The sequence below is a fragment of the Spinacia oleracea genome, chromosome 1 (genome assembly GCF_020520425.1).
Source record: "Spinacia oleracea cultivar Varoflay chromosome 1, BTI_SOV_V1, whole genome shotgun sequence".
Classification (NCBI taxonomy): Eukaryota; Viridiplantae; Streptophyta; class Magnoliopsida; order Caryophyllales; family Amaranthaceae; genus Spinacia; species Spinacia oleracea.
The window spans coordinates 108862690-108879524 of record NC_079487.1 but is presented as its reverse complement, the minus strand read 5'-3'; the positions used below and the strand labels follow the sequence as shown (position 1 = coordinate 108879524).

Here is a 16835-nt window from a genome sequence, read left to right as displayed (position 1 = left end):
GCTTATTCTGTCTGATGATCAATTCAGTTTTAAAAATGACTAATCTCTCATTGGGCTCTCTTAATTGCTGTTTAGTGCTACAGGGTTATGATTTACGTAGTACGATCTAAAACTGATGGAACTTACAAGCTGAATTTCTGTTAGTAGTGCTTACCCCATAATTAATTAAGAATTGGTGGTGCTTGTGGTTCTCTTTACTTGAGGTGTCAAAATGGTCGTCTGATTCGGGTCAATTCAGGTGAGCGTCATTTGGTACAAAACAGGTTACTTCGGGTTATTTTGTTATAAAAATAATTCCAGTCAATTTTGGTTCGGGTCATCAAGTACAGGGTTTGTGTCTGGTCAAATTTGTCAGTTTTATTCTTAACTACGAAGTACGGAGTACCAATTAAGATTAAGTTTTGGTGAATGATTTCTCATCTCTCTCTCTACCTTTAGTACCATGTAAGTTGGCGATTGCATTTTATTTCTGGGTGGGGGAGAGGGGGCAAAAAGAACTGTCAAACTAACCTATAATTGATAGAATTTATGAACTCAATCTGAGTTCATTGTGATTCCATGATTGGAAATGGTACATTCCTTCCTGGTCCATGGACTTATGATTGTGACATGTAACTTGGAAACTTGAAAAGTATGTACCCTAGCCTGGTACTTCATTGAGTTAGATGTGTAAAAAACCCTAATTAATGATGAATTATAAACTTGCAGGAAATAACCTTTTTATCTAGTAGGACTAACGTCAATACATTAGGTGGAGTTTTAGTTCTCGAAAGTCAGGATTTTATCTTACAATGATTACTTTGGGAAAATTTGCATGAATGACATCAACTAAGCTATGACTTGTGTATAGAGAGTAGTATGAACTATTTGTTGGGTGCGATGCATGACATAAACATGTTCTATGTAACGGATAACACAAATACCTTAAGGATTTAGGTCGCTCATTTTTTGCTTCTAAAAATATAGTGTATGTCATGCTTTACACCTCAATTACGTGGTTTGTAATTATTTGCGTCGTATAACACAAAGACGTTAACCATTTATGTCATTCATTGCTTCTAAAAAATTATTCGTATAGTGTATGTCATGCCTTACACCTCAATTGTGTAGTTTGTGATTTCGTGCACCATGAGCATGTTCTATGGAACGCATAACGCAAAGACCTTAACAATTTATGTCACTCTCGTTGCTTATAAAAATATAGTGTATGTCATGCCTTACAACTCAAGGATGTAGTTTGTGATTTCGTGTGAGTGCACTCGTTAAAATTTACGATGTTTTCTGCATCCAAATTAACTATAATTACTTTATATTTTGTAGAGTGAGTACACATTTTTTTTTAAAGGTAAAAAGAAAAGATAAATATTAGGAGAGAGAACTCCTAATTTGTGGTGTACTACATGGTTATTGTCCTCGATTTTGCTATTGGCCATAAAAACCACTGTAATGCTTCATAGAGTGAGGATCTAAATTCAAACTTAATAAACTCAATATTTAAGGACGAGGTATAGGCCTACACTTGTACATGTAGAAAGGATAAGTTGTGACAAAATTTGCATTGTTCTAATAATTCAAGGTGACAATTATGCTTCTTCTCGAGGTTATATTGTTCTCCATTGATCTCCATGATTGACAACAGTAGTGAGCGTATATAATGTCTTAAATATTGTCTTCATAGAAGAATACATATAAAAGAGTTTTGGAAAAAGGACTAAAAACCTATTTATGTGTGCATGTGAACCATGAATGCAGCTATTCCCGGCCTTACATTTTTTCCGTTTCAAAATAATTGTAACAATTTTAGTTTTTCAAATACTGGCCAACTTAATTTGACTGTCTTTTTACTAATTTATCGAAAATATATGTTATCAAGTAAAATGTTGTTGAATTAGTTACAATGCATATTTAAAATGATGTCAAGTTTTAGAAAATTTTACTGATAATAATCAAAGATGGTTATGGTCAAATAAAATTGAAGTGCGTTAGCATTTGGCAAACATAACAACTAAAGTGTTACAATTTCTTTGGAGCGGGACGGGAAAAGTGTGAATGACTAATTCTTTGTGGTACAAGCACACTCATCAATGGGTTTGAGCACTTGAATTGAAATGGTGGTGGTAGTACGTACGTAATTGATCTTCCTTTGGCAATTTGTGGTGTTTGAAGAGAGATTCTTATAAGTAGCACGACAAGTTATAAAATGCCATTTCTTTTATCACGGTTTATGCAATGCATGCAACCACGGCACAATTATTGACCCACCAAGGCACCAACCTTATTTACAGACGAATATTTCATATTTTCACCGTTTTCTTTCCGATCCTTCATTTTGAAATTTAATATTTGTCATTTTAATTAACCAACTTTGTTTATAACATATATCACGTATATGTTGTGCACTATTGCTTTTATTTGAGAATAATTTGATGTTAGTATTTGTATATTAGGTACATACATTTTCCGTAAAAAAAAAGTGCATACATTTTAAAAAATTGTTAATTAGTCACTGCGTATGCATTTTTTTAGTACCGATACTATATAAAAAATAAATAAATATATTGTACTCCGTACGTACTTAGCTTGAATTCAAAACCGACTAGCAATATTGCGTTGAAACTCTAAACCTCAAGTCTTATATGAGACCAGCCACACCATCAACTTGATGGTGTGACATGTTCATACTTATAAATAAGCGCAATGCGTTAAAAGCACAGAAAATAAAGTAACATCAGCATAGAGAATAAAGTAACATTAACATAGAAAATAAAGTAACATCAGTATATACAAAGAACCTCTACACATGAAATTAAAGAAAATTCAATAAAATAAGAAAATAACAACGAATACAATGTATAAGTAACACCAACATGAAAGTCAAGTAACACCAGTCTGTACATGTAACCTCTAACATGAAATTGAAGAAACTGCAATAACTAAAAGTAACATCGGCATAAAAAAGTCAAGTAACACCCGTCTATATAAGGAACATCGAACATTAAATTCAAGAAATTGTAGTAAAACAAGAAAATAACAGCGAATACAACGAATAAGTAACATCATCATAGAGAGTCAAGTAACACCAGTCTATACAAGGAATCTCTAACATGAAACTGCAATAAAACAAGAAACTATAGTAAAACCAAAAAAAGGTAACAGCGAATACAATATATAAGTAACACCGGCATAGAAAGTCAAGTAACACAAGTCTATACAAGGAACCTCTAACATGAAATTCAAGAAAATATAGTAAAACAAAAACAGTAACAACGAATACAATATATAAGTAACACCAGCATAGAAAGTCAAGTAACAGCTATCAAAATAACTTTCTCCATATTAACTGCGCGCGTCACACCATCAACTTGATGGTGTAGACGGTCACACATAAGACACGATGAACTCTAAATCAAATCACTTAGAATAAGTTCGAAATTAGTTCAAGGGACATAATAGATGGAGTGGAATGGAGAAATAAGTCAATAATGACTTACGGGTACAACTTAGAAAACCAATAACACGTGAGCATGATGTAGAATAACCTTTTGTTTTATTTATGAAAACGACTTAACTTTTCAATAACATTAGTAAGTGTTAGAAAGTAAGTGTGAGTATTGTGTCCCACATCAGAAGATTAAGCAGAGAGCTTCTAGTTTATAACCTAAGTGGGCTATTCCTCCTATTGCCAATTGTAATGTGCAATTGTATTTCTTAATTAGAGCATGTACATTGGTTGGCTCTTCAAAAGAGTTTTTGGAGGACTCTCCCCTTTCTCTCTACCACTATCTCTCTACAAGACACACTCAAGAATTCATTCTTAAAAACACCCAACATTAGTTGGTTACTCAAATGAGCTCTCCATTATTATATATTTTTACCATTTGGTGGTCCACAATTAATTGTGTTTTTAACCAAAGTTACTATCCAATTTTCAAAGTTACTATCCACATGTACTTTTCAACAAGAATCAACTCTTGAAGGGCTCTTGGGCAAGAGCTACCTTGAAGTAGCTCTCCATAAAGAGCTACTCAAGAGCCCCTCAAGAACCACTCAAGAGCCCCAATGTTGGCCAAGAGATAGTTCTTGTTGGAGAGCTACTTGGAGAGCCACTCCAAGAGCCCCAATGTACATGCTCTTAAGATACACGTATGAAAGCACGTAGTACGAAGTAAAAAAAACGGTTATTTCATGAAATACCCCCGAGTTTTGAAGTAATTCACCAAATGCCCATCAAGTTCCAATAATTCACCAAATACCCCTGACAATTGACTTAATGCCCCCAAATACCCTTACAGATAACGGTCCGTTCGTCCGCCGTTAGCCTAGTTTCATAATTCACCAAATGCCCCTTTTTAAAAAATTTATTTCACCAAATACTCCTATTATTAAACTAATTTCACCAAATGCCCCAACCTTAAAAATAGTTATTCTGATGTTCTAACGGCTAGCTTTTTCGTTTGAAAATTAGTCGTTGCTTATTGTTTTCTTATGCCTTCTTGATCCACTAAAGTTGTGATAATATCTAAAGGCTAATTTTGAACAAACGTAGTACGAAGAGAAAATAATAATGTTGATTGTGTGTTCCACTCAATACAAAGCTACGCAATTTATAGGTATCAAAATAACAAACTAAGCCTTATAATAAGGGAGAAAGATACTTGTGAAATGAATCCAAGCAACAAAGAAAATCAATGTTCTGATTAACGAGTGAGATATCTTGAAATGACAATTTGTACATTAAACCCAAGGCATAATCCAAAGAGAAGCTACTAGGAAACTTATTCCTGATTTACAGCTACGATGCCAATTATGAGCTTTGGATCTATTGATGTCACAAGGAAATTTGACAGGCATCAACTCATCGTACACAAATTCAACTCCACCGCTTCAACCCAGGGACGGGAAACACTTGAGGAGAATCTCAGAACCTGTTTCGAGCTCCTGTTCTAATAAGGTCAGTGGAGGAACCAATCTCACTATTTTTCTTTTCTAGCAGTTAATATTAACAATTTAACATTCCTAAATTTCGACAAGCATCAACTAGCGGGCCAACTTGTACATCCAACTCTATGCCAATAATAAGACCCTGCCCTCGGACTTCTTTCACATGTTGTTTGCCTCCAAATTTCTTTGCTAAGAGTTCTATGAAGTCTTGACCTTTCTTTGCTAAAAGTACTTGCTTACTCTCCTGAGTCCTAAGTTCTGCCTGTCCATCCCAAACCATGACATAAATAGGATTAGCCTTTCTTCATTTCAAAATCAAAGTAAGATGCCTTGTATTGACATTACAATATTAGCTTTTTCTTCATTTGCTTCAAGTCCTATTGCATCTTACTGTTTCCCCTATTTTCAGTACTTTCTCCTTCGTCTAAGCTTCCCCTGTATTGTCCCTTCATGCTGCTGCCCTCTGTTTTCTTGCTCAACTACTCCCTTGCACCATCTCAGATTGTTGCAAGGATCACACTTGTACACTTGTAGCACAACCTTTGCGGATTGAGTGTTGTATCGGAGCTTCAGATGACAAATTTCCTATCACAATAGCAAAATTGGTTAGGTACTCTAATATATGTGGACTCATTGTGTGTGGATGATGAATTTGAAACAAAACTCATGACACAAATCTAATGCAATTAGAAAAACAAATAAAAACAACATCTAAATTACAAGAAACATCCAGAAAGTGGGTTTTTACAGCCAAGCAAGACCAACAACTACTTTTCAAACGAAAAACTAGCCGTTGGAACATCAGAATAACTACTTTTAAGTTTGGGGCATTTGGTGAAATAAGTTTAATAATAGGGGTATTTGGTGAATTATGAAACTAGGCTAACGGCGGACTAACGGAGCGTTAAAAGTAAGGGTATTTGGGGCATTAAGTCAATTATCAGGGGTATTTGGTGAATTATTGGAACTTGATGGGCATTTGGTGAATTACTTCAAAACTCGGGGGTATTTCATGAAATATCCATAAAAAAAAAGTAATGTATTAATCGATCACGTACTTATGTCCATATATATGAAATTCATTGCTATGTTGATAAATACATGCAATTCAAATTAGTATACAAGCATAACTTAACTGTTACATTTTCTATCGGTACGTAACAACTACTTCCTCCGTCCCTTAATACTCGACCTGTTTTGACTTTTTACACTATTCACATAATTCACTTTGACCATATTTTATTTATAGTATACGAAAACAAATGTTAGTAGATAATATATCATTGGCTTCTTCTTAATATATATTGAAAAATATTAATATTTTTATAATACGTAGTTAAAGAAATTGGTGGTCAAAGATGTGTATTGACAAGCGTGTCCGGTCAAAACAGGTCAAGTATTAAGGGACGGAGGGAGTACATAGTACTATTTTATTTTTATTTTTTTTAAAAAACAACAACTACATAGTACTCCATACGACGTATATGTTACACTAAATTGATGCTAAAGAAAAATAATTAAACTTAGCTTCTTGAGGACTACATAGTACTCCATACGACTTATATGTAGAGATATAACTTGAAGGTTTGTGTGGGATGAAAGGCAGGTTGTGGAATGTGGATGAAGTTCATGTATATATTAATATTTGTTAAACTTAGCTTCTTGAGGATTGAAATTTGAAAGTATAAATATAAGGAATTAGTGATTTAGTATGGTTGCAAGGGGGCAAATGGATTTTTCTTGTCCGAATCTTATCATAAACAGAAAACAGAAAAAACAGGGATCAAAGCTCGTGAGGTTTTGATTTACTACAACTATACTAAATTAATTACTTTATATTGTTTTTAATTCCCAAAGTAACGTGGCTGCCTATTTAGACTACTTGTGTAGTTGTGTACCACCTTCAATGTACCACACATCAAGTTCACTCCCCCCACCTTTCTTGGCTATATACTTTCTCCGTTTTTTTTACTGGCCCCATTTGGGTTATGTACATAGATTAAGAAAAATTATAAATACCAAAATTATGCATGTGATAATAAACAAAAGAGAGCTTTTATAAAAAAAAAAAAAAAGGGGAAAAGGTTAGCTGATAATGATAAATGTGAAATGTGAGTAAGAATAAAGTGAATATTTAGTTTGAACACACAATAAGCATGTGAAACATATCATAAAAGGAAATGATGCAACTAATTACTAATATGTAACTTACAAAAAAGGAAAATGAGGCAAGTAAAAAAAAAAAAAAAAGAGAGGAAGTACTTCGTATATGTTAATTATTACTTCGCCTTCCCAACTTTAATTCGTTAGTTGTTATTATGGCTCATTCCGATAAGAGCATGATTAAGTCGCAAGCTTTAATACTTGAGTTTTGCTGACATGACATATTTTTTACCTAGTCTTAAGATCAAGCATAAAAAATTGTGTCATTGAAGTAGGTGACTATGTGAGCCTTGACAAATTCATAAGTCGAGTATTAAAAAAAAACACTAATTAAGACTTGATGTGTGAGTTAAATAGAATAATTGCTATTTGATTTAGAGGTCTAAAATGAGTTTCATGCGTGAAGAGCTAAATTTTGTTGAGTACGAAGAAACCTTAACAATAATTTATTTATAAAATAATAGTGAAAAGATGACACAAAATATTAAAAGGTACGGAGTATTAAAGACAAAACTCCCCATGAGCACGAATTTTAAATAGGTCTGGTCTACACTAAATTTATTGTGGACCATGCCTAAAAAAATGTCAACAACTTGTTCCTAATTTACTTTGACATGTTTATTAGGATTATTATGGAAGAAAAGAGATCAAATTAATTGGTGTTATTGACATATGTTATGTTTGAATAATGTGATTTTAAGTCACAATTTTATAAACATAGGGTTTCTATCATGGTTGTTAAACTCCCGATTCGGATCTTACGATTTTACGAATCTACGATCCAAAAACACGCCAATGATCCGGATGTTAGGTAGGATCTTAATGTCTGTAGTATCTTACGATCCTACCTCGATAAAAATTTTGAACGGTAGGATCTAACATGATCTTACGACCCTACGATCCGACCCAATGATTCGATCCAATATACAATATTTCAACACCATGTACATAATTTTTTTATTACTAAATAGTTCATAATCACATATCATTAGAAATATCATACTTTTCTAATTAGTTATAAATTCATATAACTAATTTTATCACCAATTCATATAATTAAAATCTAAATTCAAAAGTATAGGCTTTACTAAAGAGTAAAGAAATTCATATAATTTTTATTAATTAAGATTTGAAGTTGATCATAACTAAAATCTAAATTTCAACAAACTCTTGCGCACATCTTATTAATTGCACTTGAATCTACACAGGTATTAATCTTATGTGAGCCAAACAATTTATCTTTAAGTAATAAGATTACTTAAATGCTGCTAGGATAAAATATTATATGAGATAGAGTTATGTTACACCTTTGGTTAATATTAATCTTATGTGAGCCAAAAAAATTTATGTTTAAGTAATAAGATTACTTAAATACTGCTAGGATAAAATATCATATGCGATAGAGTTATGTTACACATTTGATTAATATTTGTCATGGTATCAAGATCTTAGGTAGATCCTTAGACCATCTAACAAAGAGTTTCACCTGCCGGTAGGTTAGAAAATAAAACCCACCGGCGAAATTGGTGGTTAAATAATACTTCCGCTGTGAAATTTGGGTAGAAGAAGAGTAATTGATGTTCGGTGCATGAATAATTGGGTCACATCAACACTAATGTTTGTTCTTTGATGTTTTGACACATGGCCGAATTTTCGTGTAAATTGGTTGATTGGTTTGGCAGTTTTATAGCTTAGAGACGATAAATTCTTCTTGGCATTGAGTTTGTGTTGGAGAAAAGCCTTGTATTTGGTATTACGTCCAATATATTCGAGTATAGATATGAGTTTGGTTTAATTTGCTTCGAAAAACCAAAGACGACTTGAGATTGGTTTTGCTTCGATAAACCAATAAAGAATTTGAGCTAGGTTTTACTCCGAAAAGTCAATGGCGGATTGAGCATGATTTTCTCAAGAGAAGCCGAAGGCTTTCCCGTTATGTTGACACAATTGATGAGTTCGAAAAGAATAACGTTCTCATCAAGAGAAAAAAAGTTGCAGGTTCGAAAAGAATGGCTTCCTGCTCAATTGAGATTTTTTTTTAAAACCAACATCACTGGGTTGTGCGTATCGATTTCAACAAAGACAAAGAAGTTCCAGTTCATCTGATTGATCTAGTGCTAACCGAGAAGATATTTTTACGTTTCCAATCGCAACGTTCGTGAAACTGTCGTTACGATTCCGGGAGGGTGTTGAGGGTAACATAGTTATCCTATAGGATAGAATGTCATATGAAATAGAATTATGCTATACGATATTAGATAGAAATCTATAGGACTTGGGAAACCTACGAAGTGTAGGATATCTAGTTCGTCATATAAATAGAGGCATATACCCACGAATAATATGAGACAATCAAATATATTTACCTCATAATTTAGCAAATACATGATTTTACAATTCATTTTAATAATATAAATATTATTATATATACTATTTAGTAGGATCTTACGATCCTACGATCTGATCTGACCCCCCTTTCATCGATCCAAGGTAGGATCCTGATCCTGACAACCTTGGTTACTATGATTCAAAAAAAGGTTACTATATCTAAGAAAATTGGTGATTAATTTATCATAGTCACTATATGAACAAAAATTAAAGGTCCCTATGTATGGATAAAGAGTCCTAGAGAAAATTATTGGTTTTGGGTCGACACTAATATTATTGTGGACTAGAGCGACCAAGAATAATCCCCTCACGAGTCATGGCCTTGAACTTACAAATTTGTATAACTCCTTGTGTTTCGATGAAGAGTAATACAAATTACGGAGTACCTACGAGTAATTGATTTGTATCATATCAAAATATGGTTTATGCACCCTGGTGCACAATGCTCACTGTGCACCATGTTTATAAATGAACATATAGTTCAAATACAAAGAACATATTGTTATCCAAAGAACATATAGCAAATGAACATATAGTTCAAATCCAACGAACACAAAATTCAAATATTCCACTTGTACATGTACACTGAAATCATCCTCAATGTTCATATATTATATTCTCAATAAATGTTCATCAGGGTGCACAATGAGCATTGTGCACCCGGGTGTATAATCCAAATTGCGGGTATCATATACTCCCTTTGTTTCATAATAATGTCCCAATTCAGAAGTTTGACACTATTCACAATGGAAGGGAATCTTCTAATTTCTTTCCAATACATAAGGAAAAAACATATTCATGTTGGGTCTTGTTTGATTCGTTTCAATGAGTAAATTAAGAATACCAAAATTTATAATTTTATCTAATGTATAAGTAGAGATAAAAAATGAAACAAAATGCTTACTGGTAAACTTGAAAACTTGAAACCGGAGCATCATTATGGAACGGGGGGAATACTTCTATACTCACTATAAGAATTTGTATCTTTAACGACAACCTAATTACGACGGGTCAAAAATCCCGTCGCAAAAGCCTTTTGCGACGGGGCTAACAACCAAACAATGACGGGAATAAACGTCGCAAATGTCTTTTAAGACGGGTTTACGACGAATTTACGACAGAATTTTCTATTAACGACGACCCCCTTTTATGACGGGTTCGCGACAGGAAATCCCGTCGTTAATCAACGATTATTGGCTTTTCGCGACGGGATTTCCCGTCGTTAATAGTACAATTTCTTGTAGTGACTCTAGGCTTTTCCATATATATATTTGTTATACTTCAATTGTTGACACTATTTACAAATTCCAGTTGAGTATTATATGTGATTTATGTGGAATCTTGTTTGATTCGTCTCAATATGTACTTTCAGAATATCAACTTTGTTATATTATTTACTGAAATTAGAGATATTGATTTGTGTTCAAATATTAATTTACATTGGCAAGTATAATGTAAAGTTTAACCATTATATCGAAATAAATGAAGTATTACCAAGAATTCACGATTTAAGAGATTTCATCCACTGTATCATTACCAATAATGTCTTGACCTAGTGGTTAATTAAAACTTATGACATGTATAAGTATACAATATATCATAAATTCAAAATCATCCTTACAACTTTCGAATCCATCATTCTTCATTTGTAATTGAAATTGTCCTTGTGGCTCATTCTGACAGTGACATTTGCCATTTGCTACTCCGTATTAGATGGATAAGGTGATATAATGATGATAATTATTTGAGGAAGGAAATATAAACATGTTACTCACATATTTTGTACGTATATGAGCATGTGAGCTTATTTATGTGAGAGGGTAAACCTTATTCCCGAGGAACACACTCTTTCTTTCTGAGTTACATTGCATTTCTCCTATTTTTGATATCCAACAAGGAAGCCCTAGTAATTTGTACACTCAAATGTGGATTCTTCAAAGCAAAGACCTCAAACTTAGAGGAAAACACTATATCCTCCATGTTTCTTACAATAAAATTCAAGGCAGTGTCTTTCAATGTTATGTTAGAGCAAACATCCGAAATCTCTAGGATGTCTAAGGCATTGGATGAACTAAGAGAAGTCAGCATTTGTCGGTCGCAGAATTTCTGTAGGAAGTGTATCTCATATTTATCAGCTGCTAATGATAGTGAATACAAGTGTTTTTCGACGTTTTCGATAGGCAAGTTCCCACAATAGAGGAACTTAAGGAGGGATTCTAGTTCATCATGGTTGAGTTCATGTAGAGTTATGGCTTCCTTTGGTGCTTCTTTGCAATCATCTGAGTCTAACATGTTTTTGAATATTTCTGACTTTGCTGCCTGAAATTCACCAACAAATGTACGTTAATTACTTTTAATTTGATCATAATGGTGAAACTAGAAAGAAGTGTATACATAACTAAAAGTTAGTCCAAATTTGGTTTTTTAAGTAGAAATATGGCCCTACTGAACCAACACCTATCTCAGGTTTCAGTTCAATTACGCAGGTCAAAGCTTGATCGAACCGCTCTCAAGCATAATGCAGTTGATCGATGGGCTTAAACCATGCACGAGGTGAGCTTCCTACCAACTTACGTTGTTTCATAATTAAAAGTTTAAGGGGTGCAAGTTATGAAGAAGTGGATGAAGTTTAAATGATGACAAACGTACCAATAATGCTCTGTGAGCAGGAATAGGAGGTCCATTATTGCCAGGCTTTACAAGGATATCAGTATGAATTTCATCTTTGAAAGCAACTTCAAACTCAGCTAGAAAGCTCATTTTATCACTTACTTCCTCTTCGATGTCCTTCATTTCCTTCACCCATTTAACTACATTGGCTAAACCCTGGAGAGTGGAGCCCATATCATCAAGCATTAAATTAATATTCCCTAATTGAGGTATTAATTACTTATGATTAACTACCAATATCATATGCATGAAAATTTAGGAAATTACCAAAACAAAACAAAAACAAAAACAAAACTATCATTGACTCTTTCCTACTGCCTATTCCATAATGATTAGGTTAAATAACAACGTGGTATTTACGTCCATAAATGAAAACATTATATTATAGTGTAAAATCCGTGATACGTGCGGAATAAATAAACTTATGAGGCCTAACATAAGAACCTAAAATAAAGGCCAAGTACACATCAAGATGGATTCCAAAGTTATTTGTGGCGTCATATTCAAGGCATCCCAAAACAAAACTTGTTATTGCAACAAGACATCTGTATAGAGAGTTGTTTTGAATTTGAAAGATGAACAACTTGATTAAATGGCGAGTCGTTATATTGGACGTTGATGTTTATGGACTTTAATTAAATTAACATGAAAGCCATTAAAGTTTTATACTACTCCGTAGCTAAGGGAGTAACTTACCACCTAACTAGAGATGGAGTACGTACTACGTAGTAATTCGACCATTTTGAGACAAGATTATAAAATGGTCTATGACTATATTATTATATGAAATAAATTCTTTCGATATGACACTTAATATTACTACATACACGCAGTATATATCTTTTATCACTACAAGAATTTGTATCTTTAACGACAACCTAATTACGACGGGTTAAACAATGACGGGAATAACCGTCGCAAATGTCTTTTACGACGGGATTTATATTAACGACGGCCCTCTTTTATGACGGGTTCGTGACAGGAAATCCCGTCGTTAATCAACGATTATTGGCCTTTCGCGACGGGATTTCCCCTCGTTAATAGTACAATTTCTTGTAGTGTATCTTTTTCTTTATTCCTCAATATCCAATAAATAAATCACTTGCTTGTATGACTTAGATGTCAATCAACTCATATTTATTTTTAAACAAACACTACTAGTATTTGAGTCATTAATGACAACTTAAGAATGACGGGCCAATAATTTTGTCGCAAATGCCTTTTGCGACTGGGGGAACAACTAAATAAAGACGAGAACAACCGTCGCAAATATTTTTTACGACGGGGTAATGGGATTTTCCATCAGTGACGGTCCCCATGACGGATTCACAACAGGAAATCCAGTCATCATTGGCCTTTAATTAGCGACGGATTTTTTCTATCGCTAATAGAATAATTTCTTGTAGGGAAAGTGATTCAATAATCAATATATTGATGGAGTTGAATACGGAGTATGATACTTATAAAATCAACAACTTTTCTTCGAATTTGATAATTTGTTTACTATCAATTCAATATTTTTACTATGAAAATATGTAAGTAAGGTAGTCGATATAAAGAAGGAAACAAATTAGAATATTAAAATTTTCCTACATTTTTTGGAACATGTATAATAGATTATATAAGTTAAATATTTTAGTTTCCAATTTAAACCATGACACATAAGCATGCCATGTCATCATTGTGACACGGCTTAAAGGTCAAATGTTGCGACCACTACAAGAATTTGTATCTTTTATGACAACCTATTAACGCCGGGGAAAATCCCGTCGCAAAAGGGCTTTTGCGACGGGGATAACAATCCAACAAAGACGGGAACAACCGTCGCAAATGTCTTTTACGACGGGTTAACGACGGGATTTACCATTAACGACGGCCCCCTTTTATGGCGGGTTCGCGACGGAAAATCCCGTCGTTAATCAACCATTATTGGCCTTTTGCGACGGGATTTTCCGTCGTTAATAGTACAATTTCTTGTAGTGGACCTTTATCATTTTCGAATTTATTATGATGTTACAAGAGTTGAATCACGCTATAACAAATTGATTGTTGTCCTACCAGCCCCCATAAAACTAAGGTCCTACGTAATAATAACACTAACGGATTTTTCATGAAATACCCCCGAATTTTGGCGTAATTCACCAAATGCCCCTCGACTTTCAGAAATTCACCAAATGCCCCTCACAAATGACTTAATACCCAAAATACCCTTACTAATAATGCGCCGTTAGTCCTCCGTTAACCTAATTTTCAAATTCACCAAATACCCCTATTTTAATACTTATTTCACCAAATACCCTTATTCAGAAACTTAATTCACCAAATACCAATAACTTAAAATTACTCATTTTGATGCTCAACGACTAGTTTTTGTGTTTGAAAATTAGCCGTTGCTTATTGTTTGCTTATAAATACTCTTTTTCTGACGGTTTATTGTAGTTTTCCTATTATTTTGTTAATTTCATATCATTTTTGTCATGAGTTTTCTTTCAAAATCATCATCCACACCCAATGAGTCCACATATGTAAGAGTCCCAAATAAATTTTGTTATCATGGGAGAAAATTTGACATCCGAATATCTGATACAACACTCAATCTGAAGCTTCGGTACAACACTAAAACAGAAAACACTCCTAAAAACACCTCAAAACGTCGCAACTCTTCAAGAAAATAGCTACTTCTTTTGTACCTTATTCTTTATGTGACCAATTAATTATATTTACCACGCAATCGGAAGGTATTCCTTTTTCAATATGGGAAATATCTTTAACATATGCAAACAGATTAAAAATAAAGCTCTTATTAATTTTATTCTAACGCATATGTTCCAGCTACCTCGGCTTCTATTGCTTCCATGCCACATATTTAACGTTAACTCCCTTTTGTCTCCTGTCTCTACTGCCTCCAAACATCTTTCTTCAATCTCCTAACTTTCTCTCAACCTTACAGTCGAGGCATAAAGGTTTTCCCACTTTTCTTTTGAGCTAGGTCCTATTGACATGGTCAGATTTATGGACAAATGTCTATTTTTGGATTTGAGGGAACAAGAAAAAAAAATGAAACTAAGGTATGTTCCAAAGCTCATGAACCAGTGAAAAAACATGAATCTTGGCACAAAGATTTGCCTCCAAACTCAAGATTTTCACATCATGAATCCAAGTTGAAATCGAGGTTGTGATAAAAATGTATGTGTTATTGAACTTGATTTCTTAGTTTCTTTACCATTCGGACAATAAGAAAATTAAGGTGTTAGCTTTAGATTGATTACTTCAGCTTCACTTACATAAGATCCCTTTGAAAATGGGGTTTTTTGGCCTTTTGCTCAGCTAAAGTGCATTGTCTTTACTGGATGAGGCCTGAACTTATTGGATCATAATTGAAACTTACTGAGTGTTGTATCGGAGCATCAGATGGAAATTTCCTCCCATAATATTAGAAATTGTTTGGGACTCTTACATATGTGGATTCATGGGTGTGGATGATGATTTTGAAAGAAAACTCATGACAAAAATGATATGAAATTAACAAAACAATAGAAAAACTACAATAAATAGTCAGAAAAGGGGTTTTTATAAGCAAACAATAAGCAACGGCTAATTTTCAAACATAAAAACTAGCCGCTGAGCATCAAAATGGGTAATTTTAAGTTATGTGTATTTGGTGAATTAAGTTTCAGAATAGGGGTATTATATGAAATAAGTAATAAAATAGGGGTATTTGGTGAATTTAAAAATTAGGCTAACGGAGGACTAACGGCGCGTCATTAGTAAGGGTATTTTGGGTATTAAGTCATTTGTGAGGGGCATTTGGTGAATTTCTGAAAGTCGAGGGGCATTTGGTGAATTACGCCATAATTCGGGGGTATTTCATGAAAAATCCGTAACACTAATACTATCATCAAAGTATTTAAGGACAAGAAAGTAGAATCCGTTTTCATTTGAATATTTAAAGAATCAAAATAGGACAAGCAATTAGAAACGGAGAAATCACATAATAACCTGAAATCATCTACAAAGTAATTAAGGAGCTTGAAAACATACATAAAATGAAAAAAAAAATCACTTTAAACAATAGAAGCTAGCTTAATTGATCGATTACCTTACAAGACGATGAATTAGAAGATGAAATGACATTGTTGCCCCCTGATTTATCACCAAATTTAGTATTGTTATTATTATTATTATCGCCGTCGAACTTATTAACCAAGGAGATTAAGTTTCTTGCACCTTCATAGCAAGCGGCACAGATCGTATTCCTCGGCGGCCTTAGAATGAAAGGCATAGTTGTGCAGATTGAACAATCCATTATTATTTCTTAATTAAGAGATAATTTAATTAATAAATTTGATGATTCACCTGGAACTGAAAAATAAAAGAGCTGAGGAAGATGAAAGAAGAATGTTTATATAGATATAAATATTAAAAATTGTAGATGAGTTTTTGGTTGTTCTAAGTCAACTTCATAACGAACAAGATTTTATTTGTACTACTACTAGTTTAAGCAAGTTACGTAGCATTCATATTTTAAGTTAAAAGAGTTTGTTAGTTCCAGCTTTTTTCTGCATTATTAAATTTCATAGTTGATTTTAATTTATTAAAAAAACACTTCAAATTAGTTAATGATTGATTACTTTTTTGGGCATATGTAATTATTTGGTGCATATATGACAATG

At 33.4% G+C, this 16835-nt stretch overlaps 1 protein-coding gene across 1 annotated transcript; it reads right to left on the bottom strand.

Annotated features, from left to right (window-relative positions):
- Nucleotides 1–10999: 10999 nt before the first annotated feature.
- LOC110795189 (BTB/POZ domain-containing protein At3g56230) lies at nucleotides 11000–16622 on the bottom strand. The gene is made up of 3 exons (XM_022000174.2): nucleotides 16262–16622; nucleotides 12142–12318; nucleotides 11000–11811 (listed from the first exon to the last, which is right to left on the bottom strand). Exons 1-3 carry the CDS (start codon nucleotides 16466–16468, stop codon nucleotides 11353–11355), a joined length of 843 nt encoding a protein of 280 aa, XP_021855866.1. The 5' UTR covers nucleotides 16469–16622; the 3' UTR covers nucleotides 11000–11352.
- Between the last annotated feature and the right edge of the window lie 213 nt (nucleotides 16623–16835).